The sequence below is a fragment of the Acomys russatus genome, chromosome 4 (genome assembly GCF_903995435.1).
Source record: "Acomys russatus chromosome 4, mAcoRus1.1, whole genome shotgun sequence".
Classification (NCBI taxonomy): domain Eukaryota; kingdom Metazoa; phylum Chordata; class Mammalia; order Rodentia; family Muridae; genus Acomys; species Acomys russatus.
Window position 1 is genome coordinate 29,033,082 of NC_067140.1, and position 27,567 is coordinate 29,060,648.

The window sequence follows — 27,567 nt, forward strand, 5'->3', positions numbered from 1 at the left end:
GGGAAGAATGTCCTGAGTGGTGACGTCTCCCTAGCAGCCTCAGCTTGAAGCCTCCATTTACAAGCTGGTTCAAGCGGGAAAGAACCATATTTGAAACTTATTTTTCTGATAGTGTGAATTTTCTTATGTGTGCTTCTTTTTATATTTTTTGTACCTCTTATTTGAGCTTGCACCTTCTGCGTAGTTGGCTATTACGTCATCTTTGGGACAACAAAATAAAAGTTAGAAGATTTTAAAGTTCTCAGAATAATGTCGCCCACATTGCACATATGTCATATTTTGAATTTACCAGCTAAGCCTCCAGATACATGCTTTATATACAGTATGTTCAGCATACTGACTCAGGTTGCTATGAGAACCCAAAAATGTTAAGGCTTAAATCTTGAAGTTTTTTTTTTTTTTTTTTTTTTTTTTTTTAATCTTAACTATTTTAGATGAAGGCTAGTTTTGTGTCCTTGTCATCCTTGTGTTGTTGTAGTCCATGTCCCCTCCCCCTCCTGCACCCAGGCCCTCACTATATGAACTTTTGTTTTGTTTGTTTGTTTTTTGTTTTTCCAGACAGGGTTTCTCTGTTACACAGAGGCCTGGCTGTCCTGGACTCTTTGTAGACCAGGCTGGTCTCAAATTCATAGAGATCTGCCTGTTTTTTGCCTCAGTAGTGCTGGGATTAAAGCTGTGGGCTACCACACCCGGCCTCAAACTGGCCTCGAACAGAGATCTACCTGCCTGTTTCCTGAGGCCTGTGCCACCATGCCTGAGGGCCTTGTTTCTAAATATTTTTTTAGATCCCAACCTCTAGCCAAGGTTGGCTTTGAACTTCTGTTTTTCCTGCCTCAGCTTCCCAAGTGCTGAGATACAGGTGTGTGCATGCCAGCTAATAATAGTTTCCACCAGCTGAGGTATAGAACACTCTCAGTGTTCATAGGTTGCTCATAAGTTCTTTCTTCTATTCCCCGGCCCTCCCCTCCCCTCTCTTGCTTTTTGAGAGAGAGTTTCTGTGTAGCCATGGCTATCCTGGAACTCATTCTGTAGACCAGGCTGGCCTCTGCCTCTGCCTCCCCAAATGCTGGAACAAAAGGGGTACACCACCATGCCTTGGTCCATGTTAGCCTTTAAAATTTAAGTCTTTCAGCCTGTGTGTGTGTGTGTGTGTGTTTTATAATATAAGGGAGCTTTGGAATACTTGAACTATTAGTTATAAAGGCCTATAGGCCTTCAGCATAGACCTCTGATTTGTTATCCTATTTTTCACTTGAGGAAATACGTCCAGAGAGAAGAAATGACTTGCTAAGCCCTTGTGCTTTAGAAATTTATAGCCATTTTGATTTTGAGATTATATTTTAATTATCCTTGCTGTATGTAATTATGGACTTTGATGTTTATTTTTGCTTAGTTGCTTACACATAACAAAGTATGTAGTGATTAAAGCTGTGCTACATAAAATATAGCATATCCACCATAAGCTGCTCTAAGCAGTCAAAAGTTGTTTTAAAAAAAAAAAAGCTGTTTAGATTCTTAAGGATTAAATACACAAGCCATTATACATCCTTAAGAGATCCTAGTGACTCCCTGAGCACTTGGCATCCCTGTTTTGTACGATATGAATCTCTCTGTCTTTCTCAATTTGTCAGTCGCCTGGACTCACTTTTGTACACCAGGCTGGCCTCAAACTCACAGAGATCCACCTGCCTCTGCCTCCCAAGTGCTGGGATTAAAGGTGTGCGCCACTTTCAAATGACTGCTGGAGTGTGCTATTTCTTTTTTCTTTTTAAAAAAAATGTTAAATAGCAAGATCGAGGCTTGCTTTGCACCGGAAGAATATGCAGTGGGATTGAGAATTCAAGTTTGCTGAAAAAGAAAAGCTCAAAATTCCACAAAGCTAATTTGCAAATAAGAAAAGTAAACATTAGTGGGGTGTGGTGGCCACACCTTTAATCCCAGCATGTGGGGTGGGAGGCAGAGGTAGGCGGATCTCTGTGTTTGAGGCCAGCCTGGTCTACAAAGGGAGTCCTGCACAGCCTAGACTGAATAAAGAAACCCTGTCTTGAGAAAAGAAAAGAAAAAAAAAGTTCATACTTATGTAGGGCCATTTATGTCTTAAAAATTTAACTTTTTAATAAATTTTAGGCAGAGATTGGGGATTACTGCCTAGGATTTTTATTTTTTTATTTTTTTTTTTTTTTTTTTTTTTTTTTTTTAAAAGATTTATTTATTATGTATACAGCATTCTGCTTGCACACCAGAAGAGGGCACCAGATCTCATTATAGATGGTTGTGAGCCACGATGTGGTTGCTGGGAATTGAACTCATGACCTTTGGGAGAGCAATTAGTGCTCTTAACCTCTGAGCCATCTCTCCAGCCCCCTGCCTAGGATTTTTATGCTAGCCTCGCCACACATTTACCTGTGGCAAGAAGCCAGCACTCTTTTTTTTTTTTTTTAGTAGTTCCTTTGATGATATAATAGTGTTTCCTGACCAAGGACCACAAGTCATTAGTATCACTAATCTTAATTTTTTGCCTCCTGACTTGGTATAGCTGAAAATGACCTTGAACTCCAGATCCTCCTACCTCCCAAGTGGTCTGTCTTTGATTTGTTTGTAAATAGTGGTTTAAAATTTATTCAAAAGACCAGTCAGTAATTTTGGAAGTGGAAGGATATTTTCTTGAGTGTGTTAAGTGAGAAATGTTGGAGTGAATGCTCAATTACACAGTCTGTGTGTGTGTGTGTGTTGTTTTTTTTTTTTTTTTTTTTTTTTACTGCTGCTTGCCAAGATTATAGACATGCCCAGTTTTGTTCGGTTTTATGTTTTGTCTTTTGAGATAGGGTTTCTCTGTGTGGCCCTGGCTGTTCTGGACTCACTTTGTAGATCAGGCTGGCCTCCAACTCACAGAGCTCCTCCTGTCTCTGCCTTCCTAAAGAAGCATTGCCACCACCTCCTGGCCTTCCCCCCACCCCCACCCCCGCCTCTCGCTCTCTCTCTCTTATTTAGAATTTTTTTTTTTTTTTTCTCTAAAGTAGACAGAAACTCTTTAAGTCATATGATTAATCTCACAAAACTACATAAAACATTTTAGGTTGAAATTGCAGACTCCAACACATTTCAGGAAAGAAGGAATTTAAGTCTATTCCAGATCTGCGTTTCCCCACGTTGAAGACCCTGAGGGTGAAGTCAGTGAAAGCGGGTAGGTGAGCTCCAGGGAACCCTAAGCCTACCTTTGCTCTTGTCTCTCTTTTTTTTAAATCTTATTTTTAATTTTTTACTTAAATAAGTTATTCAGATTACATCCCAGTTGTTATCCCCTTACTTCTTTTTAAAAGAAATATCTTATATTTAATTTTAATTTATGTGCGTTGATGTGAGGGTGTCAGATCTTGGAGTTACAGACAGTTGTGAGCTGCCATGTGGATGCTGGGAATTGAATGGGTCCTTTGGAAGAGCAAGCTGTGCTGTTGGCCACTGAGTCATTTCTCCAGCCCTGTCCCCTTACTTCTATGCTCTCCTCTCTTAATGTGGGTAATGCTGACAGTTGTTCCTCACATTTTGCCACTAGTCAAACACCATCAGCTGTTACTGTCTTTAATATTATTAATTGATCTTTTCTAGGAGCTAGACAGGAACGCGGAGGCCAGTCATGGTTAATACAGTTTGAGTTGTATCATAGCATCCCCCATACAGAGCACTACACTCTGCATACCTGCTAACTCATTGCTGTATTTCCTATCTTTGAAGAATTTATTCTAGTCCAAAATTGAGCATTTAAGGGCGCACGCCTGTAATCTCAACACTCAGGGTGGGAGAAGCAGTCCAGCTTGGTCTACAAATTGAGTCCAGGACAGCCAAGGCTACACAGAGAAGCCTTGTCTCGAAAACCAAGCAACAACAAAAACCAAAGAAGCAAAAAAGAAATCGAGTATTCATGTATTTCACAGTGAGTTTGGGGGGAGGGAATAGGTGGGAGTGAATCTTAATTGCTCTGTAAAATAATTTTGGGAACAGATATTTGGCTTGATTATATAAGCTAACATCTTGAGAAATATATTTAATACCCTCCCCAAACTTCTGAGAGTTAGGGAGACCAAAGAGTGGTGCAGGTTAGATTGTGGGAGGTAGCCAGGTTTTGTGCATTACATTTCAGGATTTAAGTGAGAAATTGAGTCTTGTAGCTGTTGCTGTTCTAGCAAGAATCTGACCTAGTAAAGTTCGTTCCTGAGGCTGAGGATCTCAGAATAAGTGAATATAATCACTGGGACACTCCTTGAGTAGATAGACTCTCTCAAGCCTTTTTTCAAGCCTGTGTGCGCCTGTTTTTCATCTGTGGTGTGTGAACAGAATGCATGTGAGAGATAATTGCCCTGTCACTAATGGCCCCTTTTAAGCAACCATGTATGGGTAAAGCTGCTCAGTTCCCTGCTCCTCCTTCTCAGAGTGCAGCGCAGAGGCTGCTCTGTGGAAGCCGCTGCTCCACTTTGCAGCTTTCTATATTTGTACAGCAACAGCAGGAGCAGCCCACTAGCGAGGCGGTGCAGTTAGCCTGTGCTCCCACAGTGCCTCAGACCTGCTCGGGATTCAGCCAGGGCTTGACGTTTGTGTTCTTAACGTGCGTCCATCTGTCTGTGTGTGTACATTTCTGTGGAGGACTAAGGTTTTCAAGTAAAAGAGGTGATTTGTTTGTCTTTTTGGGTTTCATTTGTTTAGATTTGTCAGTTACAAATTGTAGAAAATTGACTTTAGGAACTGGGTGGAGGAAAGATCTGTAGTCAGCTAATGGTATCTTGAGAAGCAGATGCCAGGCTGGTGGATCTAGTGTCAGGAGGTCTCTGAGCTCCTTAGAAACACGGCTCACTGAATAAGAGCTTTGTTGTTTTATTTTTTAAAAACATATTACAAAGATCAGCTCTTAAGGGTGGGACTGAACATTTTCTGTTATAAATTTTGAGTATAAAAAGCGGAGAAACCAGCCCTCTAAAGATTCTTTCTAGTGAGTACTGTGGGGCTATTGATTTGGCCTTTGCTGAGAAGAGCTGTGGAGAATGCCTGGTGTATTTTTGGTTTTGCAGCAACCTATGCTATTGTCTAGATTCACAGTACTTTGCAAAGTTTTGCCTAATAGGCTTTGTAATGTCTTGTGATATCATACCTATTTAGGGAGTAGAGGGGACACATCGATAGCGTTCAGGCAATTTTCCAAGCTTCTAAGGTTGATACTGTTTTAAAAGAAGACTTTGTTGGCTTGCTCTGACTGAGATCACTTTAGGTAACTTTAGTTGTGACCACTCCATCTGAAGTGAAGCTCTTCATTTTACTGGTTCCTTTTACTTCCTCCCCCACCGTATCCCTGTGAGTCATAGGCTGTAGAGCTGGGAATAGAACTTGTCAGCTGAGTGGGGATGAGACTGTTGCTGTACATGTTTATAACTATGGCTTTTTTGGAGATGAAAAGACTTTAGATGCTAGAGAAATAGCTTTACCAAGGCGACTTCTATTTGTACCTGGGTTGGTATAGATGGCTATTCAATGGTGTGTATTCTGTCTTTGAAAACTAAGTGCTGCCAGGTGGTGGTGGGTGGCGCACGCCTTTAATCCCAGCACTTGGGAGACAGAAGCAGGTGGATCCCTGTGAGTTCCGAGGCCAGCCTGGTCTACAAAGTGAGTCCAGGACAGCCAAGGCTACACAGAGAAACCCTGTCTCCAAAAACCAAAAACAGCAACAACAACAAAAACCCAACTAAGTCCTGTGAGGGATCTGGGTCCTGTATACCTCAGAATGCTCTAAAAGTATTGACTATAAATAACAACATGTTGGCTTAATCATCTTCTTGCCAGTGTTCCCCCACCTCGGCAGTTCTTAGTGCCCATTGCATTTTCCTGTTCTACTGTTTATCACTGATTCCATGCCCTGTTACGCAGGGGAACTTGTTAAAGATCAAAATCAGCAACAACAGCTCTTTCTTTTATTTTGAGACAGGGTCTCATTACATAGCACTGGCTATCCTGGAGTTTACTATGTAGACCAGCCTGGCCTCAAACTTACAACTCTTGTTTTTTTCAGCTCAGCAACTGATACCATGGTTAGCACATTTTCTTTGTTTTTGGTCTTTTAACATTTTTATAATTTTCCTGCCTTTATTATTATTGTTATTACTTTGTTTTGTTTTGTTTTGAGACAAGGTTTCTTTGTGTAACCCTGGCTGTCCTATAGACCAGGCTGTCCTCAAACTCAGAGAGCTGCCTGCTTTTGAGTCCCTAGGGCTGGGATTAAAGGCGTGTGCCATAATGTACAGTTCCTGGCCTTATTTATGTGTATCCACTTTTAAAGCTTCCACAAACTTATTTTTTTTTAACCTTTATTTTATGTCTATTGGTGTTTTGCCCACATGTATGTCTATGTGAGAGGGTCAGATCTTGAAGTTACAGACAGTTGTGAGCTGCCATATGAGTTCTGGGATTTGAACTCTGGTTCTCTGGAAGAGCAGTCAATGCCTTTAACTGCTGAGCCATCTCTCCAGCCCCCCACATACTTATTTTGATATGATGAGGAGAATAAATAAAATTTCAAGAAAGAAGAGAAAGCAGACTGGTGAGGTGGCTCTGTGATTAAGAGAACTGGCTGGGAGCTAGAGAGATGGCTCAGTGGTGAAGAGCACTGACTACTCTTCCAGAGGTCCTGAGTTCAATTCCCAGCAACCACATGGTGGCTCACAACCATCTATAATGTGATCTGATACCCTCTTTTGGCCTGTGGGTGTGCATGCAGGTATGCACTGTATACATAGCAAATAAATAAATCTGAGAGAGAGAGAGAATGCTTTCCAAGAGGATCTGGGTTCAATTTTCAGTGCCCACATGGCAGCCCACAGCCACCTGTAACTCTAATTCTAGAGGACTTGATACCCTCTTCTTACCTCCATGAGATCCAGGCATATACATTGATGCACATATTTACTTGTAGACAGAACACTCATGAAATAAATTAATAAGAACTGCACTTAGGACCAGTATTGAATGAGAAACACTGTACTTGTTGGAAGCTAACAGCTCTAGTTTGGGGCTGATCTATTAGCCAAATATTGCCTACTTACCTGCTTTCCCCTCCCTTCCCCCCTCTCTCCTTTTTCTTTCCTCTTTGTTCTTTGAGATGGGGTTTCTCTGTGTAGCCTCTGCTGTCCTGAACTTACTGGCCACGAACTCAAAGTGACCCACCTGTCTCTGCCTCTGCCTCCTGAGTACTGGGATTAAAGGCGTGTGCCACCATGCCTGGCTGACTTTCCTCCTTTTTAATGAGAAATATCACCACTGATTTTATCGACCTCACCTTTTAAAAATTTTATACATTTGCATGATTTGCTTGCATGTATGGTCTGCACCATGTGTGTGCAGTGCCTGGGGAGGCCAGAAGAGGGTATGAAACCCCTTGGAACTTGAGCTGCCATGTGGGTGCTGGAAAATGAGCTCAGTTCCTTTGGCAGAGCAGCCAGTGCTTGTACTTGCTGTTGAGCTCTCTCTCCAGCCTTACACTCCTGGTTTTTCATCTTGAAATCTGTATTCTGTTAACTTTACTAAATGTACAACAGAGCCAAGAAAGAGCTTTCTTATAGTCTTCAGAGTCTTTTAAGTACAGGACTGTATCCTCTATGAATAGAAGTACTTGCATCCTTTTTCTTTCTAATCATGTGATTATTTTGAAGAGATGTAATCATCTGGCTAAAGATTAGAGCTTTCAGGTATTTACCTTCTACTGGCACCAAATTTAATTAACTTTTTTTTTTTTTTAAAGATTTATTTATTATATATACACAGTGTTTTGCCTGCATGTACACCAGAAGAGGGCACCAGATCTCATTATAGATGGTTGTGAGCCACCATGTGGTTGCTGGGAATTGAACTCAGGACCTTTGGAAGAGCAGACAGTGCTCTTAACCTCTGAGCCATCTCTCCAGTCCAGCCATTTTAAAAAATGGTTTGTTGTTCTTGTTGTTTTGTTTTTCCAGACAGGGTTTTGCTGTGTAGTCTTGGATGTCCTAAATGCACTTTGAAGAACAGGCTGGCCTCAAAAGTCATAGCAATCTGCCTGCCTCTCCAGTGCTGGGATTAAAGTCATACACCACCACGCCTGGCTTGGTTTGTTTGTTTGTTTGTTTAATGGTTTTTTTGAGGCAGGGTTTCTCTGTGTATCCCTGGCTATCCTGGACTGTGCCACCACACCTACCTCACATATGTTTAATAATTTCACAAGGCTGCTGGGGTGTCGCTCGGTCAGTAGAGTGCTGATCTGGCATTCAGGGGAACCCTGGGGTTCCTTAGCATCCCATAAGCTGAGCATGACACAGAATGCCTGCACTTCCAGCACTAGGTAGTGATAGATGCTCAGAAGTGCAGTGAGTTAAAGGCCAGCTAGCATATGTGAGCCTTGTGTTTCAAAAAGAAAAAGGCTAGAGAGTTGACTTAGTGGGTAAAGGCGCTTTCTGCAGAAGCCTGACACCTGAGTTTCGTCCCTGGAACCTATTTAAAGACGGAAAGAGAACCAATTCCATAGAACCATCTACATCCACACACATTCATGGCAAACTGCTTCTCCTCTCAGTAATAATGAACATTTTAAAAAAGGAAAATAAATCAGTGCTTACACAGTTACCTGGTTAGCACCAAAATTGGAAATTAACAATGTTGTTATGGGCTGGGCATGGTGGCACACGCCTGTAATCCCACCACACTGGGGAAGCAGAGGCAGGCGGACTGATGTGAGTTCGAGGCCAGCCTGGCCTACAAAGAGTTCCAGGACAACCAAGGCTACACAGAGAGACCCTATCTCAAAAAAACAAAACAAAAAAAGAATGTTGTTATGATTCTGGGGTTGGTGGAATACACCATAGGTTTGTAGTAAATACGTTACGATGTTTGTTTGTTTTGTACAGAGATTGAATTTAGGGTCACATGCACACTAGACAAGCATTTTGCCATTGAGCTATAATCTGTGACACGCACTAACACCTTTGTTCACTTAAACTATTTTTTCACTGAGACATAGCCTTAAATTCCCTATGTAATCAAACATGGCCTTCAACACCTGATCCTGCCACTACTTCTGTCTCTCTTATGATAGTAGTATATGTGCCACCATGTTTAGGGGTGCTGGGGATTGAACTAGGCTTTGTGCATGCTAGTTTAACACTCTACCAACTGAGCTCTGTGTCCAGCCCCTTTCTTCTTTAACCTCCCACCCCTCCTGGTACTATATACATCTCCTGGAGATACCTTCATTAGAGGTCATGGAATGGAAGGACTAGCAAGTTTTGCCTGGTGCAGAACTATGAATTTTGTTAGGATAATGGGGATCTGTTTACAACAAGCAATATTGTTTGTGCTCAGCCATGTAATTGCTGTCAAGAATAACAAAATATTCTCTCTGGGACATTATAAACAAATAACACAAGGAATGAATTTACAAGTGAATAATCACCTTTTCTAAACAATAAGAAAAAATAACCCAAAAGAGCCAGGTATGGTGGCACATGACCAGTTTCACCACCTGGGAGGCCGAGGCAGCAAGATCCTGAGTTAAGAGGCCAGCCTGGAGAAGGTAGCAAGTTTCAGGCCAATCGGAACTGTGCAGTATAACCCTGTCTCAGATAGACATAAAATAGCCCACTTGTGAAAAAATTAAAACATTTATTTTTATTCCATGTACATTTATTTCATGTGTGTTTTGCTTGCATGTATGTCTGTGTGAAGAAGTCAGATTACCTGGAACTGGAGTTAGAATCAGTTACAAGATGCCAGGTGGGTGTGTGGAATTGAACTTGGGTCCTCTGGAACAGAAGCCAGTGCTCTTGACCACTAAGCTATCTCTACAGCCCAAGACTTTTGTTTTTCTCCAGACAGGCTTTCTTTCTGTAGCCCAGGCTGGCATCAAACTCAAGAGGTTTTTTTTGTTGTTGTTGTTGATTTTTGTTTGTTTGTTTTTGTTTGTGCCAGAGTTTCTCTGTGTAGCCTTGACTGTCCTGGACTTTAGACCAGGATAGCCTTGAACTCACACTGAGATCCACCTACCTCTGCCTCCCAAGTGCTGGAATTAATGACGTGTGTGTGTGCACGCGCGTGCGCGCCAGAGCCATGACCAACTGCGGGGTTTTTTTTTTTTTTTTTTTTTGGAATATTTATTTATTTATTTATTTATTTATTTATTTATTTATTTACAGTATTTTGTCTGCATGTACATCTGCACACCAGAAGAGGGCACCAGATCTCATTACAGATGGTTGTGAGCCACTGTTTGGTTGCTGGGTATTGAACTCAGGGCCTTTGGAAAGAGCATGCAGTGCTCTTAACCTCTGAGCCATCTCTCCAGTCCCTGTGGAAATTTTTTTGAGTTCCAAATTAATTATTGCACTTTTCCTTGAATATATGCAGTCCCCTTTTTGGTTTGTTTCTAATGCAAGTCATAGTTTATTAACATGTTCATGACAACTTAAGGCAGAGAACAGGCCGTTTTCATTAAGTGCAGTCTCCCTAGTTCTAAAAAATGGCTTTAAAAAAATAAGTCTCCCCCTCCCCACTCTGTCCCTGAATATGTGCCACATGTGTGGGTGCCCGTGGTGGCCAGCAGAAGGCACCCGCGTGCCTGAAGCTAGAGCTAGGGCCGCGATGACCTGCCTAGAGTGTGAGTGCCGGAGCCAACCCAGGCCCTCTGGAAATGCCCATGGGCTCTTAACCACGTCTCCAGCACTTCGCTCTTTTTTTATTGACAGAGCTCCTGTTTTCTAAAGAACTTTTTCTGTGAAAATGAAATCAAATCACTGACAACTTTAATTTTATGAAGCAGTCAAGATATTTTAAGGAGTGATTTGAAGGAGGTGTTGCAAATCCTTTAAGTGAGCATTTAAATGTGAGAAGCTCTTTTAGGAACACAATTGGAAAGTGATGAAAACATGATAATTGAACTTAGTTTTGTTTTTTAATTTTTAAATTTTATTTTATTAATTTATTCTTATTACATCTCAATGGTTATCCCATCCCTTGTATCCTCCCATTCCTCCCTCCCTCCCATTTTTCCCTTACTCCCCTCCCCTATGACTGTGACTGAGGGGGACCTCCTCCCCCTTTATATGCTCAAAGGGTATTAAGTCTCTTGGTATGAACTTAGTTTTAAAAATGTAATAATATAAAAAAAGATACTTAGAGTGTGTTCTTTCTTAGACTGTTCATCCTTAGAAGTGCCTTACTCACAGATTAATGAAACCAGAGTTACACATTTTTTCCCCTTTCTTTTGGTTGTTGTTTGAGACAAGGTCTTTCTTTATAGCCTAGCCTGTCTTGGAGCTCACTATACTAGCCCACCTAGACTGATGTGCACCACAAGTGGTGGAGGCAAGGCAGAGAAAAGGTTCTTTATTTGGATTTTACTGAGATGGGCCAAATCAGACTGAAGTTTCCTGCTTCTCAGCAAAACGGGACAACTATCCTTAGATAAGACCATGTGGGAGCATCCTGCTTGAGTGCCCGTGTTTGGGAGGGAGGTGGGGCAGATGGTACAGGGTGGTTTTTCTTGTTGCTTGCTTGGTTAAGGTTTTGGAGATGGTACAAGTTCAAGCTAGGTTCTGTGGAAGAGTGGGTATGTGTTGTCTGCTTTGTACATGCCTGCCTAAAAGGTGAATGAGCAAGCATAATGAGATGATAACTGTTTTGTTGGGCAGTATCGGAGAGGTTAAGGGAAGGAAAACGCAGGGACTTGGATGACAAAGTCTACAGTTGGATCTAAACCTCCCTCTTAGATTAGGGAGACAAAGGCAAAATGCAGTGTGAGAAACAGGATTTCAGATCCCTGGCCTCTTATGTTCTGTAGAGCTGTCAAGTGTGATTGTTTTTTTCTTTCTTTTCTGCACTGTAGGCCTTTTCTCTTAAACTTCAAGCTGCTTTGATTTCTTTTTGAGAGAGTAAGCCAAAAGCTGTGTTTATAGACCCTGTTTTTGACATACTATCTTACCCGGTCCATTGCCTTCCATGCTGCATTCTGCTTTTGCAGGAAAGACTGAAGAAAACGTGCACTTCGATATACTGCTGAGTGATTGAAAATAGCTCTAAACTTTGTTGTTGTTGTTGTTTTGATTTTTAAGACAGGGTTTCTCTGTGTGTAGCCTAGGCTGTCCTGGATGCTGGGATTAAAGGCAAGTGCCACCACTACCCAGCCAATAGCTCCAAACTTTTAAAATAGGCAAGATAGAAAGCTAGTTCAGGTTGTCTGAGTGTCCTGTGAGTTGCTAGAATAATTTCAGTCAGCATGGTGCAGTTGTTCAATTCAAATGTGATATATTTCTGGTTTACTGGAGCAATGGCTGTTTGTGCAAATTAGTTTTAGGCACAGCAAGAAAAAAGTGCAAGACCAAATGTTTGTAGCACTAAGCAAGTTGGGATGTTTATGTTGTGCTTTATAGTTTTGTTTTTATATTTTGATTGTGAGCCTAGCCTTTAATATCTGAGCCATCTCTCCAGCTCTATAGTTTTGTTTTTTAAACATTGGTGTGTGTGTCTGTCTGTATGTCTTTCCTTCTGTGTGTGTGTGTGCATATGTGCTGCAGTGCTAGTGGAGGCCAGAGAACAGCTTGGAAGAGCTGACTCTCTTCTACTTTGCTGTTCAGGGTTAAACCCCGGTCATCAGGCTTGGTGGCAAGGGCCTTAACATGCTAAGCAGCCAGCCGTTTTGCCAACCCTATGCTTCATGGAATCTAAATTTTTTCTGTAGGTGCTAGCAGTTGGGAGGCAAAGACAAGCATATTTTTGTGAGATCCAGGCCAGGCAGGTCTATGTAGTTAGTGTATGCCATTCCAGGATTACCTGCCTGGACCTTGTCTTCACACATACAAAAATCTGTTGACTAGGTCATATATCCTCTTGTAAACAACTCAACCGTAGCCTACCTCTATGGCTAGATTATTTATCTTTCCATAGGTTTTGTTTTCATTCCAGCTATGTATGATTCTTTTAATTATATAAGTAGATCCTGATTACCTTTTTTAAATAGCCCTAGAATGTTCCATTTTTGTGCTTATACTACACTTCATTTATTAGACTTCAACTGGCTGTGGTTTTCTGTTGTAGACAGTGATTTTTTTGAATGCCCCTGGCCTTACTTTGTACATATCAGGTACAAGTTTATTTGCAAACTATTTTTCAAGAGCCAGAAACTGCCAGATTCAAAAAGCATGCTCAGGCTGGGCATGGTGGCGTACGTCTTTAATCCCAGCACTTGGGAGGCAGAGGCAGGCAAATCACTGAGTTCGAGGCCAGCCTGGTCTACAAAGTGAGTCCAGGACAGCCAAGGCTACACAGAGAAACCCTGTCTCGAAAAACAAAACAAAACAAAAAATCAAAAAGCTTGCTCAGTTATTAATATTAATCAGATACTTTCAAATTTCCTTTTTGTAGTTTACAGATGATAGTTTTTATAAGTAGGTTGTCTAGTAAAGATGTCTCAATAGATAAGATCACTAGCTGCCACGAAACACACACACTATAAATAATTGTAATTTGTTTTTGTCTTTCTCTCCTTTCTTTCTCTTTCTCTTTCTCTCTCTCTTTCTTTCTTTCTTTCTTTTCTTTTCTTTTCTTTCTTTTCTCTATGTATCCCTGGCTGTCTTGAACTCGCTTTGTAGACTTGGCTAGCCTTTGCCTCCTAAATACTGGCATTAAAGGCAGACAACACCACCTGGAGCAAAAGTTTTTTTCTTTTTAATGAAAGATTATTAGAGAGGAGGTCGTCGTCTTCTTCTTCTTCTTCTTCTTCTTCTTCTTCTTCTTCTTCTTCTTCTTCTTCTTCTTCTTCTTCTTCTTCTTCTTCTTCTTCAGATTTATTTATTATATATATAGGGCTTTGCCTGCATGTACATCTGCAGGCCAGAATAGGGCATCATATCACATTAAAGATGGTTGTGAACTACCATGTGGTTGCTGGGAATTGAACTCAGGACCTTTGGAAGAGTAGACAGTGCTCTTAACCTCTGAGCCATCTCTCCATTCTTTAGAGGGGAGGTCTTACTGTGATAGTAGTCCAGCTATCACCATGTAAGCACTTACTGGAGTGAACATACCTGAAAGTATGTGGACAACTGAAAACATTTCTTCTTAAAACTTTAAATTATTGGTTTTTATGTTTATGGCCGAATATGTATGGCAGTTGTGAGCTTCCATTGTGGGTGCTGTGGTTTGAACTTGGATCTTCTGGAATAGCCACTGCTCTTAACTCCTGAGCACTCTCTTCAGCCCAAGAAACTTTCGTGAAATGAATTTAGTTGCCATATCTTGTAATCATAGAAGTGACAAATTCCCTGGAATAGCTAAGAACATGAACTCATTCATTCATGGGAGGGCAGGCCTTTGCCACGGCCTGCATGAGGAGATCTGGAGAAGTGCTGCTTTATTTCCACCATGTTGGTCTCAGAGATTGGGAGACCTGCAGGTTTGCAGCCCACCAACTTCACTGGCTTAGCCATTTCACTTGCTGTACTTTCAAACTTCTGAAGAATTTGATGATGGTTTCTGGGCTATAAATCATATTTTCATTAATTTTACCCATTTATGATGCTTAGTAATTTGAAAATATTTATTATTCATGTTCAGACCTTTTCTCTTAAGCGTCTCACAAGTATGGGATTCCACCAAAATTTCCTATAAATGCCAGGTAGTAGTAGTATCTAAAGTTTACTATGACTGTAAGAAACTAAAAGCAAAGTCAGGCATGGGCAAGCATGCCTTTAATCCCAACACTCGGGTGGCAGAGGCACCTCTGCCTCTTGATCTCTTTGAGTTCAAGGTCAGCCAGATCTACAGATCAAATTCCAGGACACTTAGAGATAGATAACACAGAGAAACCATCTTTAAAAATCAAACCAATCAACCAGACAGACAAACCCTACCAAAGCCAAAAAGTAAAAGCAGCGACATAGATGGTGGTTCACACATGGAATCCCATCATGTGGGAAGCAGAGGTAGGAGGATTGACACAAGTTCAAGGCCAGCCAAGGTTACATAGCAAATCCCTATTCCTTTCCCATCACCCCCAAAAGCAAGCTGATGTGGTAGGAGTACATACTTGTAATCCCGGTCCTTGGGATAAGTGGATTGCTATAAATTCACAAAAGAAAGTAAAAGTAGTGTTTTGAGTTTTTCAATAAAAATCTTTATTAAGCTATACTTTATAGCTCTAGCACAGTGATTCAAGAAAGCCCAGCTCCACTGACTGGTGGTGGAGTCACTGCATTCAGTTGTCCAGTCTCTCTAGTTTACTTATCTGGAAAGTGGGGGTAAAAATACTGAAGAATTGCTTTTGAAGCTAGCACAGTTTAACACATATATAATTTCAGCCTCTTGGAAGGCTGAAGCAGGAGAATCTCAAGTTCAAATTTAGTCTTTACTGTGTATCTATATCATGTCAAATAAATAAATACCTCAAATTGAAGTCTAGTTTTAGGTCCATATCAATAGCCTGTCAAATAAACAAGCAAGTAAATAAATGGAAAAGAGGAAATTCTGATTGTACTGAAAAATAATTATAAAACCATTTTCAGAAGATTGTGTATGATAATAAACTCTTAGAGACATCAGGATTATAAAGTAATTCTGAGAGCAACTGTGACAGTATTTTGAAAAACAAAACAAAACAAAAAAAACTCTAGCCAGTGGTGGTGACACGGCCTTTTTGTCCCATTACTGGGGAGGCAGAGGTAGGTGGATCTCTGTGAGTTTGAGGCCAGCATGGTCTACAAAGTGAGTTCCAGGACAGCCAGGGTTGTTATGCAGAGAAACCCCCAAAAAGAAATGATTCACATTCTGCCTACATAGGACTAACATATGGTGCAGTCTTGACAAGCTTCCCAAGTGGGCGAAATCAAAATGGATCAGAGAGAGAAGCAGTAGTGACTCACTGGATTTGGCCTTCTGGCAGGACAGTGAAATTAAAAGAGGAATTGGTAGTCTTAGAACATGCCAAATATGAGTGAATAATAAATATAGAATAAGTCAAATGATAGTCCTTTATTTTTAGATTAAGACTTTATCTGTCGGTAGAATCTCTCTGTAGAGCCTTCTCTTCTTTCATACCTTTGAACACTGACTATGAACTAAACTGGTAGAAAAATGATAGCAACAGCCTCCGTTCTGCCCAGGAAGAGAGAGCATCACCTTAGCCTAGACACTATATGCAAATTGCTGCATCCAACATTTGTCTTTTGCCCAATACTAAGAATGTTGCTGTGAGACGGAAACAGGAAGAGGCATAGTAAAGAATGTTTCTTTCCCTTTCCTCTTAATGCCCTTCAACCCCAAATGGAGTTGTATAGGAGAGAGAGTACTTAATGGGATTTGAAAGTTAATTTAAGCATAATTGAAGATAGGAAAAGGTTAAACTTTCCCCCCTTTATGTGTGTGTATGCTGTGTATGAGTTCAATGTAAATGTACAAGTCAGAGGACAGCTTTTGGGGGTTCATTCTTACTGTTCATCATGCTGAGGGTCTTTGTTGAACTCCAGTCATCACACAACCTATTAGGGGCAATTCTCTCTGGCGATTTTCCTGTCCCGGCCATCTACCTCACTAGCTTTTCTTATGTGGGTTCCAGGGATAAAACTCACATTGGTAGGCTTGCCTGACAAGTGATTTTACCCAGTGAGCCATTTTACTGGCTCAGGAAGGACCTCCCCCCCCCTCCCCTCCCCTCCCCTCCCTTCCCCTCCCCTCCCCTCCCCTCCCCTCCCCTCCCCTCCCCTCCCCTCCCTTCCCTTCCCTTCCCCCTGCGCTATTGTACCAATGCCTATCTGTATTTGCACTTGTGTGTGCAGGTGCCCATGGGGGACAGAAAAGGCAAGAGTGCTTTTTATAAGTCTTTTCTATTGTCTCTTTCAGTTAAAAATTTGTGAAAGAAATTAATCTTGCCACCCCCCACCTCACAGGAAAATGTGCTTGGTAACCATTAGTCACCAAATAAAGTTATATGTCAAAAAATCCATAAATGCTATGTTGTTCAGGCTGGCCTTGAACTCTTGGTCTCAAGTTTTCCAAAGCTGAGATTACACACATGTACCATTTTGCTCAGCTTTGATGCTCCTAAGAGAAAAGGGGAAAAAATGTCTCCCTCCACACCCAGGCAGTCCCAGTATGTACACACACAGGCAACTCAGCTCCACATAAAAATTTGGAAGACAAACTTTTCAGTAAAATGCTTTCTGGTGTATGACACTGTAGAAGAAGGCAGTTTTCATTCACTTGTGATGGTGCTTTAGTTCTCCCAGAAACAACTCTGTGGAACCAGGCATAGTGGTGAATGCTTGTATTCTTAGCCCTCAGGAGATGGAGACAGGAGGATCATTCTAAGTCTGAGGGTGCACAGGCTGTAGAAACAAAAGACTCCAAAACCTTTGGTTGTCTTAGTATCATTTGGAGGAATGCTATTGGGGATTGAACACAGGGCCTCATACATATTAGGTAATAACTCTGAGAGACCCTGTTGCTTTTTTTTTTCCCCCCCTGAGACAGGGTATGTCTGTGTAGCCTTGGCTGTCCTGGACTCACTCTGTAGACCAAGGTGGCCCCGAACTTATAGAGATCCGCCTGCCTCTGCCTCCTGCCCTGAGTGCTGGGATTAAAGGTGTGCGCCACCATGCCCAACTTTACCCTGTTGTTTTTAAGGAATTCATTTATGATTTTCTCTGAGCTAGACAGGTTATTTCTTAATGTCATGAGGGATGCAATATGAAACTGTCTTGTAACAGCAAAAGAAAAAGTTAACACAGTTCTAAAACCATTGAACTAAGTTCTTTACACCCCTGGAACATCGTTAGCAGTGGAAATTTAACTTGGTTCCCACTGCTCCTGAATCTTCTCCAGACACACCATCTTAACCAAAGTTGGGACCTCTGTATTATGGTTGCATTTCTTTTTCTTTTTTGGGTGGTGAGCCTTCAAGTTCTACTTTGCTCTTAATAGCTCTTGATGGTATAGGCAGGGTCAAGTAAATCTTTCACCAAATTTTGTTTTGTCTGAGATTGGATCTCTCTATGTAGCCCTGGCTGTCCTGCAACTCACTATGTAGCTGAGGCTGGCCTCAAACTCAGAGGTTTGCCAACTCTGCTTCCCAAATGCCTGGCTTTACAAGGTTTTTGTCGCTGTTTTTAGTATGTGTTTTGCTTTGTAATTATTGGGAACATCATTTCTTTATTAACAATATTGGAAAATAACTAGGTCGATATGAGCGTATTTAGAGAACCGTGTTAATCCCAGCTATTTAGGAGGCTGAGGAAGATTACAAGTGGAGGTCAGTGAAGTGCATCCCTAGCATGCATGATGTTTGGGATCAGTTCCAATCACTAGAAAAACACTTGAGCTAGTTAAGAGTTTTTGTTTTCATAAAAGGTAGGTTTCATAGTTCTAGGTCTGGCTTGATCTTTCAGAATTCTTTGACTTTTCAGGTAGACCTTGTCCTTGATGACAGAGCAGTCTCTGACTTTAGCTAGACAAACCTTCAGCTGGAAGGAGTTATAAATGGAAGTTAGCAGGAATTGGGGCAGTTACAGAATCAATCTCTACTTGTAAGATTATTCAATAATGTTTAAAAATACGGCGAATTAGCTTTGTGGTTCTTTTCTTTGCTTTTACCTTGAGTTACTTCCTCATCTTCTGATTATTTTGGTTTTAGTGGTTCACCACCACCGTAGGGCCAGAAAGATGCATTTACAAAGTCAGAAACTTGGTTGCTTATGTCCAATAGGTAGGCTATTTGGGGGAAAAACAGTCTCCTCTCCACATTAATAACATGGTACTTAGTTGCATAGAATCATATACTTAAGCCCCGTAGCAGGTTGGAGGCTGGAGATCTAGCTCAGTTGAGAGAATACTTTCCTAGAAACCTGTGATTCACCAGTTTCCATCCCCTTTACTACATAAACTAGACATGGGTGCTGCAAGCTTGCAATCCCAGTAGTGAGGAGGTGAAGGCAAGAGGGTCAGGAGTTCAAAGTCATTCTATGATACATTGTTTTCAGGCCAGTCTGGGGTACAGAAGACTTTGTCTCAGAAAGAAAGCAAAATGATTATTCTGCTGAATACACAAAGGCACTGAAATTCAACTCTGAAACCTGTTTTCTTTGTTGAAATTTGGGGACAAATATCTTTTTAGTCATTTAGTACTTTAATTCTCCAACTTTCAGCTTATTTCATTTATTTATTTATTTTTGATTTTTCGAGACAGGGTTTCTTTGTGTAGCCTTGGCTGTCCTGGGCTGGTTTTGTAGACCAGGCTGCCTCGAACTCACAGAGACCGCTTGCCTCTGCCTCCTGAGTGCTGGGATTAACAGCGTGAGCCACCTCCTGCCTGGCCAGTTTATGTTTTAAAATGAGCTTTGAGCTGGTAGTTGGTGGTGCCACCGTTAATCACAGATTCAAGGAGGCAGAAGCAGATGGATCTTTTGAGTTTGAGACCATCCTGGTCTACAGAGTGGGTTCTAGGAAAGCCAGGACTACACGGTGAAACCCTGTGTGAGAGAGGCAGGGAGGGAGGGAAAGAGGGAGGGGGCTGACTTACCCCAAGAGAGATTGTTTGATTTTGCTTTGAGGGAGACTAATCACAGAGTAGGGTCTTTGTGCTAGTCTTTATCAAGAAGGAAGAGGAGAGGCACGAATAAAATGGGAAGGAAAGCCAAAGCCGCCAGGCTTGGTTAGAGGCAGGCGGATCACTGTGAGGGAGGCCAGCCTGTTCTACCAGGGCTACACAGGGAAACAAAACTAAATAAATATTCTGGTTACTCTTCCTTCTGCCTTTTTATATTTTTTCTGTTTATAATATATGGAAAGTTTACTTGTGGACTAGCTTCCACGCCAAACATTGCTTTTTAGTGCATTATTTAGATTTAAGGCAATTTTTTCTTTTTCTTTTCTTTTTTTCTTTTTTCTTTTTTTCCTCTCTGAGACAGGGTTTCTGTGTAACCCTGGCTGTCCTGGACTCACTTTGTAGACCAGGTTGTCCTTGAACTCACAGCAATCCACCTGCCTCTGCCTCCCGAGTGCTGGGATTAAAGGCAGGCCAGAAGAGGGTATCAGATCTCATTATAGATAGCTGTGAGCCACCATGTGGTTGCTGGGAATTGAACTCAGGACATTTGGAAGAACAGACAGTGCTGCTGTTAACCCCTGAGCCATCTCCCCAGCCCATTTGAGGCAATTTAAAAAATGTATTTCTTTTTTCACTCCACACACACTCCCCAGAATTTCACCATTGTCTAAACTCTTGTTGACAGCTCATAAAGGCCTTTTGGTTTAAAGTAATTCTTTTACATTTTTGCAACAACAGAACCACATACACAAAAATAAACAAAAGTCATTCTTTCACAGTTTTGGGGGGGAGAAAAAAAAGAGCCCACAGATCCCACCAACTCAGGTCAGCATATTTTACATATGCAAGTAATTAGGTTGGGAGTTCAAGTAGAGTCACTAATTATATGAAAAGTACACAATTAAAAAAAAAAAAAAGGTAGTGCATGTGCATACATACACTCAGATCAGAAGAGGGCATTGATTGGATTCTGCTGGACTGGTGTGCTGGAAAGCAGGCACTCTTTAGGCCACCTTCCAGGCCCCAGAAGCACCTTTTTTTTTTTGAAAATTTTTTTCTGAGACAGGGTTTTTCTGTGTAGTCTTGGCTTTCCATTGTAGACCAGGATGGCCTTGAACTCACAGGAATGCACCTGCCTCTGCCTCCTGAGTGCTGGGATTAAAGGTGTGCGCCACCACCGCCGAGCCAGAAATTCTTTCTTATCTGAATTTTTAAAACTAAACGTTTAAGCTCTTCTGGCTGGTTTCTTTGAAGTAAACAGCAGTTGCTTCTTGTCTATATCTTATTATCTAGTGATCAGCAGGTAGAGAAGGGGCAGGCATAAGCAATTCACTTACTAGTCTGAGCCTATGTCTGTTTTCTAAATATTTTTACTTTTAGCTTTCCTTATATATTGTGGGTTTTAATGATGTAGATTTTCTTTTTAGGATTCACTGTCAGTCCATAATCTCTTCTGCTTGTATATAATCAAACTTCATGTTATTGATCTTTGAAAGACTTTATTGGAGCAAGCATGTAAAATATGTTCACCTATCATTGTACTCTTTATTTATGCAAACAAGATGGCCATTTAGACTTAGCTAGGCTTTGGGGGCAGGCAGTGTTGCCTTTTCTCTTCTGCACTTTTACCCCTTCAGGTATAAATAAATGTACTCATCCGTCTGTTCTAAATGCAGGGCGTGCTGTTCTCCTGAGCCTGCTTTTCTTATCTGTATGTCTATGCTTATGTCACTTCATTCACCACACCAGGTCCCTGATGTTTGCTGTTAATATTATATAGCATGCTGCTTCTTCCAGCTGGGGCAGAATCAGGCTTTCGATTATTGCCTTAAAAAGCTAGAGCCAGGCGTGGTGGCTCACGCCTTTAATCCCAGAGGCAGAGGCAGGTGGGTCTCTGTGAGTTCCAAAGCTAGCCTGGTCTACAAAGAGAGTTCCAGTACAGCTGAGGCTATTACACAGAGAAACCCTGTCTCAAACCAACTCCCTCCCAAACAAACAAACACCCCAAAAACCAAAAAGCTAGAAGCCTGGTGGTAGTGGTACACACGCCTTTAATCCCAGCACTTGGGAGATAGAGACAGGCAGATCCCTGTGAGTTCAAGACCAGCCTAGTCTACACTTGTGAAGCCCTGCCCCCTCCCCAAAGAAAGAACACCCCCCCAATCCAAAAAGTTGGGTATGGTGGCCCCACTCCTTTAATCCCAACCCTTGGGAGGCAGAGGCCGGATAGCCAGAGCTAAAAAGCTAGAGCTAAAAAGAGAAACCTGTCTCAAAAAGCCAGACCTGGTGGCGCACACTTTTAATCCCAGCACTAGGGAAGCAGAGGCAGGCAGGTCGCCGTGAGTTCAAAGCCATCCTGGTATTTATAGTGAATTTCAGGAATATCTCTGTTTCACACAGAAACTCTGTTCTTGGGTTCTTGGGGGAGGTGGGAATAAATAAGATATATCTAGAACGAGAGAAACAGGAGGCAATCAGAGGAAAAGTTAAAGTATTCTCTTAACAGAAAACCCTGAGTTTAACCACTTCTGTCACTTTCTTGGTTTTTTTTGGTTTTGTTTTTTAAATTTATTTATTTATTTATTCTCTGTTTATGAGTGCCCTATGTACATGTACACCTGCAGGCCAGAAGAGGGCACCAGATCTCATTATAGATGGTTGTGAGCCACCGTGTAGTTGCTGGGAATTGAACTCAGGACCTCTGGAAGCGCAGAGAGTGCTTTTAAACTCTGAGCCATCTCTCCAGCCCCACTTCCTTGTTTTTAATGAACATATATATATATATAGTTTATATATAATGAACATATATATAAAGTTTTCTGTGGACAATTGACTTTTAGTTCTTAATTTTTATTAATATCTGTATTTTCACATTCATATATTTTTACTATTGTTTAGTGCTATAATCCTTTTAAAAACTGAGTTAATTGAAAAATTATTCCTCTTTTTCCCCCCCCCCCACAAATACACAGAATTATTATTATTATTATTATTTTTGGTTTTGGTTTGGTTTGGGTTTTTTGAGATAGGGTTTCTCTATGTTATCTTGGCTGTCCTGGACTCACTCTGTACTGTAGACCAGGCCGGCCTCGAACTCATAGTAATCCACCTGCCTCTGCTTCCTGAGTGCTGGGATTAAAGGTGTGTGCCACCACACCAGCCTAAAGAGATACTCTTATCCATGGGATAACATTTCTATATCAGTTTTTTTTTTTTTTTGAAGTAGCAGTGCTTTGTAAATCATACATAATTTATTCATTCCTTTCTTTTTTTAATGTGCATTGGTGTTTTGCCTGTATGTCTGTGTGAGGGTGTCAGATCCCCTGAAACTGGAATTACAGACAGTTGTGAGCTGCCATGTGGGTGCTGGGAAGTGGACCCGGGTTGTTTGGAAGAGCAGCCAGTGGTCTTAACTGCTAAGCCACTCATCTCTCCAGCCACATAAAATGGATTTTAATAGCAGTGTAATAAGCAAAGAAATTGTAGGACCTCGACTCTTTAATGGGTAAAAATTTTGTTGGGGGGGGCGGAATCAGTTTTTTTTCCAGCCTGTGGCTTAAAGAAAGCATCATAAGGAATGCATACATATCCTTTCATATGTTTAGCAGTACCTAGAAGTTCAGTTACATCTCCCGTGTTTATGAAATACTCCTCTGTGATTTTAATTAAAGACATATATAGAGATTTTGTTATTGTTCTGGTTTGCTTGGGTTTTTTTTTGGGGGGGTTGTGTTTTTTCCAAGACAAGGTTTCTCTGTGTAGCCTTTGCTTTCCTCTATCTGTAGACCAGGCAGTCCTCAGACTCATACAGCTCCGAGTGCCCCTGCCTCCCGAGTGCTGGGATTAAAGGCGTGCGACACCACTGCCTGGCTCTGATTTGGTTTTTTGGCTCTTTTAAGACAGGGTTTCTTTGTGTAGCTTTGGCTTTTGCTGTTCTAGAACTAGCTCTGTAGACCAGGCTGGCCTTGAACTCAGAGAGTATTTACATGTTTTTAGAGAATTATAGAAATATAGCAACAACCAGGAGGATTTCTTGAAGCTTGATTATTTTTGGAGACAGGTTTCTCTGTGTAGCCCTGGCTATCCTAGAATTCCAGGCCGGCCTCAAACTCACCATCACTTGGCTAGCTTGATTCTTCTTTAAATGAACTCTTAAATGAAAAAGTCTAGTTTGATCTTTGACTCAGAAAGTTATTTCTTGGGCCATATAAGTCTCTGTAGGATGAGAAATGTTATCGGCTCCAGTGATTAGAAGAGGAATTTGGGCAAATCTGCCAGTAATCTAAACAGCCCCAGCTAGGGTTAGTACCTGTAATCTCACAGGGCTGCTGAACTGGACTGTGTATTGTTTGTGGTCTCCTCCCTGGAGAGTTGGCTACTTCGATTTCCAAGTTGATCTTCAGAACTCTTTGACAAAATAGAAAAACCATTCTTTGTTAAAGGTGTAGAATTGAGGTTGTTATGTGTGGGTTTTGGACAGAGAACCTAGCTCCTACTTTCATGTAGCTAGGTGTCAGCCATTGTAACAGACGGGAAGCATTATGTCTACTTCGTCATGTGCTGTCTGCGCCTATGGTTTAGGAACTTGTTCTTTACTTTGTTCACTTGTTTGTTTGAGAGAGGGAGACGTGTTACTCCTAACTGTTCTTGAATTTGCTATGGAGCAGAGACTCAGCTAGTACTGAGCTCCTGCCTTTACCTGCTAAGTGTTAGGATTACAAGCCCCACTTCATTTTACTTTGTTTTTGGAGACAGGGTTTCCCTGGGTGTCCAGGAATTCTCTTTGTAGATCAGGCTGGTCTTGAACTCACAGCGATCTGCCTGCCTCTGCCCCACGAGTGCTAGGATTAGAGGCGTGCACCACCACACCCGGCACCATTTTACTTCTTTTATAAGAAAAATATAACACTTTTCAAAGTTTCCTGTGTTGTGAACTGAGCTTAAGACGAAGCAAAATCTTTGCAATAAGACAACCCTGAAGATAAAAATGGAAAAGAAGCCTGTGAAATTTGAGGACCTTCAGAGCTAAGTTTTAGAATCATTGCCTAAATATTGAAATGCCACCATTTGTTGTTTAGGGGGACATGGAGCTAAATTGAGAAGGGAGGACACATCTGCCTTGGTTGCTAAGTATATCCATCTCAACAGCTCACTCATAGTAGAGTATTTATTCGTCAGTCTTGGTTTTGGCTGCTGAACTGTTAACCCTCTAGAGGCCTTAAGGAGGTGAGGGAATGAAGAGACGAACCCTGCACTGCGCTCTTCTTTCCTGGGTTTTGAATTTGTGTCCCTATATAGATAGATCTTTTTCTTTTTTTAAAGATTTATTTATTTATTATGTATACATTGCTCTGCCCACATATGCACCTGCACGCCAGAAGAGGCCACCATGTGGTTGCTGGGAATTGAACTCAGGTACTTAGGAAGAACAGTCAGTGTTCTTAACCTCTGAGCCAACTCTCCAGCCCAGATAGGTCTTTTTCATTATGATTATTACTGGCTTTTGTTTTTTATTTCATTAGAAAAATCCAATAATATTCTGAAAGTGGTGATGCATACCTTTATTCCCAGCACTTGGGAGGTAGAGGCAGGTGTTTCTGTGAATTTGTGGTCAGCCCAGTCTACATAGTTTCAAGACAGCCAAGGTTACATGAGACTCTTATCTCAAAAAAAAAAAAAAAAGAAAGAAAAGAAAAAGAAAAAAGGCAAAAGGAAAGAGAAACGCCAGTAAAAAACTGGAGGGGGGTGAAGGAAATTTCCTAGTATTCTATTAAGAATGAGGCAGAATATTACTATTTCTTTTAACTTCTGGTAAATTAAGATTCAGAATTAAGCTGGGCGTGGTGGTGCAAGCCTTTAATCCCAGCATTCAGGAGGCAGATGCAGGTGCATCTCTGTAAGTTTGTCTACAAAGCAGTCCAGACAGCCAAGGCTACACAGAGAAACCCTGTGTGTGTGGGGGGGGAGGGGTGTTCAGAATTAGTAAAGAAATATTGGCTGTCTCCACCTAATGAGTGGTACTGAACCAGGGTTTTTAAAAGGCTTTTCTGGTGGGTGATTGTTTCATCACTTTACCCTCAACACCATTAAAACAAAACAGGGCCAGTCTAGTGGAAGTAGTTGGCCAAGGACAGCGCTTTAGCTGGCCAGTTCGCCCACTAGCTTGCCTCTGGCCTGCCTTTGTTGGCCTTACTGTTCCTTCTCTTACGACTGTTGTGGGGAGTACAGCAACTGTACTCATTGCTGTCTTTTACACATGGAAACGAAGTTTAAAGCCAAGGCCAACAACCCACATGAGGTGAGGTGGGCTTTTTTTCTTGGTTGCTTGCTTTTTTGTTGTCATTTTGTTTTGCCTTTGCATTTTACTTTTCCCTTGAGGTAATTTTAGCTCTGGGCCCTTAAATACTGATTTATAGGGAGGACTTTGACTGATGTGAAACAACTTTGTGTTTCTTCTGCTTCGCTGGCTACACTATCTTCATGAATCTGACACACTATTATCTGACAGTGCACTTAGTACTGCTTCGCCAGGGAAAACCACACAGAACCAGCCTGGCGCATCAGCACTTTCATTGTGTGCTGAGCTGAGCCTCCCTTCACATGGTTGCACCCCCACTTTAGTCCAATACTCCCCTTCCCTGCCCCTTTCCCAGACCTGCCTCTTTCTGTGGCACTTACTGCTGGTTTCCCTGAGCTCCGTTTCCACTTTGTGTTTTTTGTGGGGCCCAGGAAGCCAAAGCTGTGTGTATTTGTGGATCAGACAAGTGCAGCAAGTTATTATCATTGGCTTCTGAAGGGGAGAGTGAGGTGATGGCTGCGTTTAAGTTGGATTTCCTTCCAGAAATGATGGTGGATCATTGCTCTTTGAATTCCAGTCCTGTGTAAGTATTTTTGTTGTCTAATTTTATCATAAGCAGAGGGAACTGGGCTTATTATTTGGGCTTATTATTTGGTGAAACTGGTCCCTTAAAAGAGAGAAGGAAAAACTAGAAAATCTACACTTAATGTTCTTAATTATTTAGTCTAATTCTTATAATTGCTAATTGACTCCAGGATGTAACCACGTTCTTTGCGTGAGAATACACTTGATATATAACTAGCAACCTCCTTCAAATGTGCTGGCTCTCGCCTCCTCAAACTGCAGAGTGTTTCCTTGTGTAACAGATTCCATGGTGCTTTTTTTTTTTTTTTTAAACTGGCTTTATTGCCTTGGGTTGGGTATGCGATAGTAAATAATCTTTTAAGGATTGAGTATTTTGTTATTTGTTGGTTTTCTTTTTATTTACTTACTTATGTATTTATTTTTTTTGAGACAGGGTCTCATGTAACCCAGGCTGTTCTGGAACTCCCTATGTAGCCGAAGATGACCTTGAACTCCTGATCCTTCTGCTTCTACTTCTGGGTGCTGGGATTGCAGGCATGAGCCTCAGAACAGTTCTGCTAGGCATAAAATCCAGGGCTTTGTATATCTTAGGCAAGCACTCTGTCATCCTCAGCCCTGTTTCTATTGTTTGAGGCAGGGGCTCCCTGTATAGCTTGGCTTGGTCTCATGACCCTCTGCTGCAGCATGGTGGTACATATACCACCGTGACCTACTTAATTTTGCCTGTCATATTCTTAAGCTCCTGCCACAGAGGAAACTGGTAGTTATGTGTGGTATTACTTAGTATTGTATATAGTGTACTGACTATGAAGTATACTTCTGAGCCTTAATTTTTATCCCCTTATCTTCTCCTAATTGAAAGTAGTTTATCATGTAATTTCAGTAACACCAGAATATCCTCATTAACAAGACAAAACAATAAAACAAAATTATATCAGTTTTGATTGGCAGTTTGCTCAAATAAATTGTGGGTGCAGAAATGGAAGCCTTGTTAACTAACTAAAAATTAACTTGATTCTGAGTTAGAGCTATAGGGAATCTGAGTTCTAGACTTTGTGGAAAAGTATCCCATTTACAACCCCCGATTTCC

General features: G+C 41.4%; 1 protein-coding gene across 8 annotated transcripts in view; it reads left to right on the forward strand.

Moving 5' to 3' along the window:
* The window catches only part of Celf1 (CUGBP Elav-like family member 1), a 72,859-nt gene that overhangs the window by 20,011 nt on the left and 25,281 nt on the right, over positions 1–27,567 (forward strand). For 2 of the 8 annotated variants that reach the window (XM_051144083.1, XM_051144081.1), the window contains exons 1-2: positions 4,510–4,662; positions 26,324–26,475. The exons of 1 other annotated variant lie outside the window; for it this stretch is intronic. In XM_051144083.1, the coding sequence (XP_051000040.1) occupies positions 26,405–26,475 (71 nt within the window). In that variant the 5' untranslated portion in view covers positions 4,510–4,662; positions 26,324–26,404. Of the gene's footprint in view, positions 1–4,509; positions 4,663–26,323; positions 26,476–27,567 lie in introns of those variants that run through there. 5 more of the 8 variants (XM_051144087.1, XM_051144088.1, XM_051144084.1 and 2 more) reach the window with 4 other exon arrangements.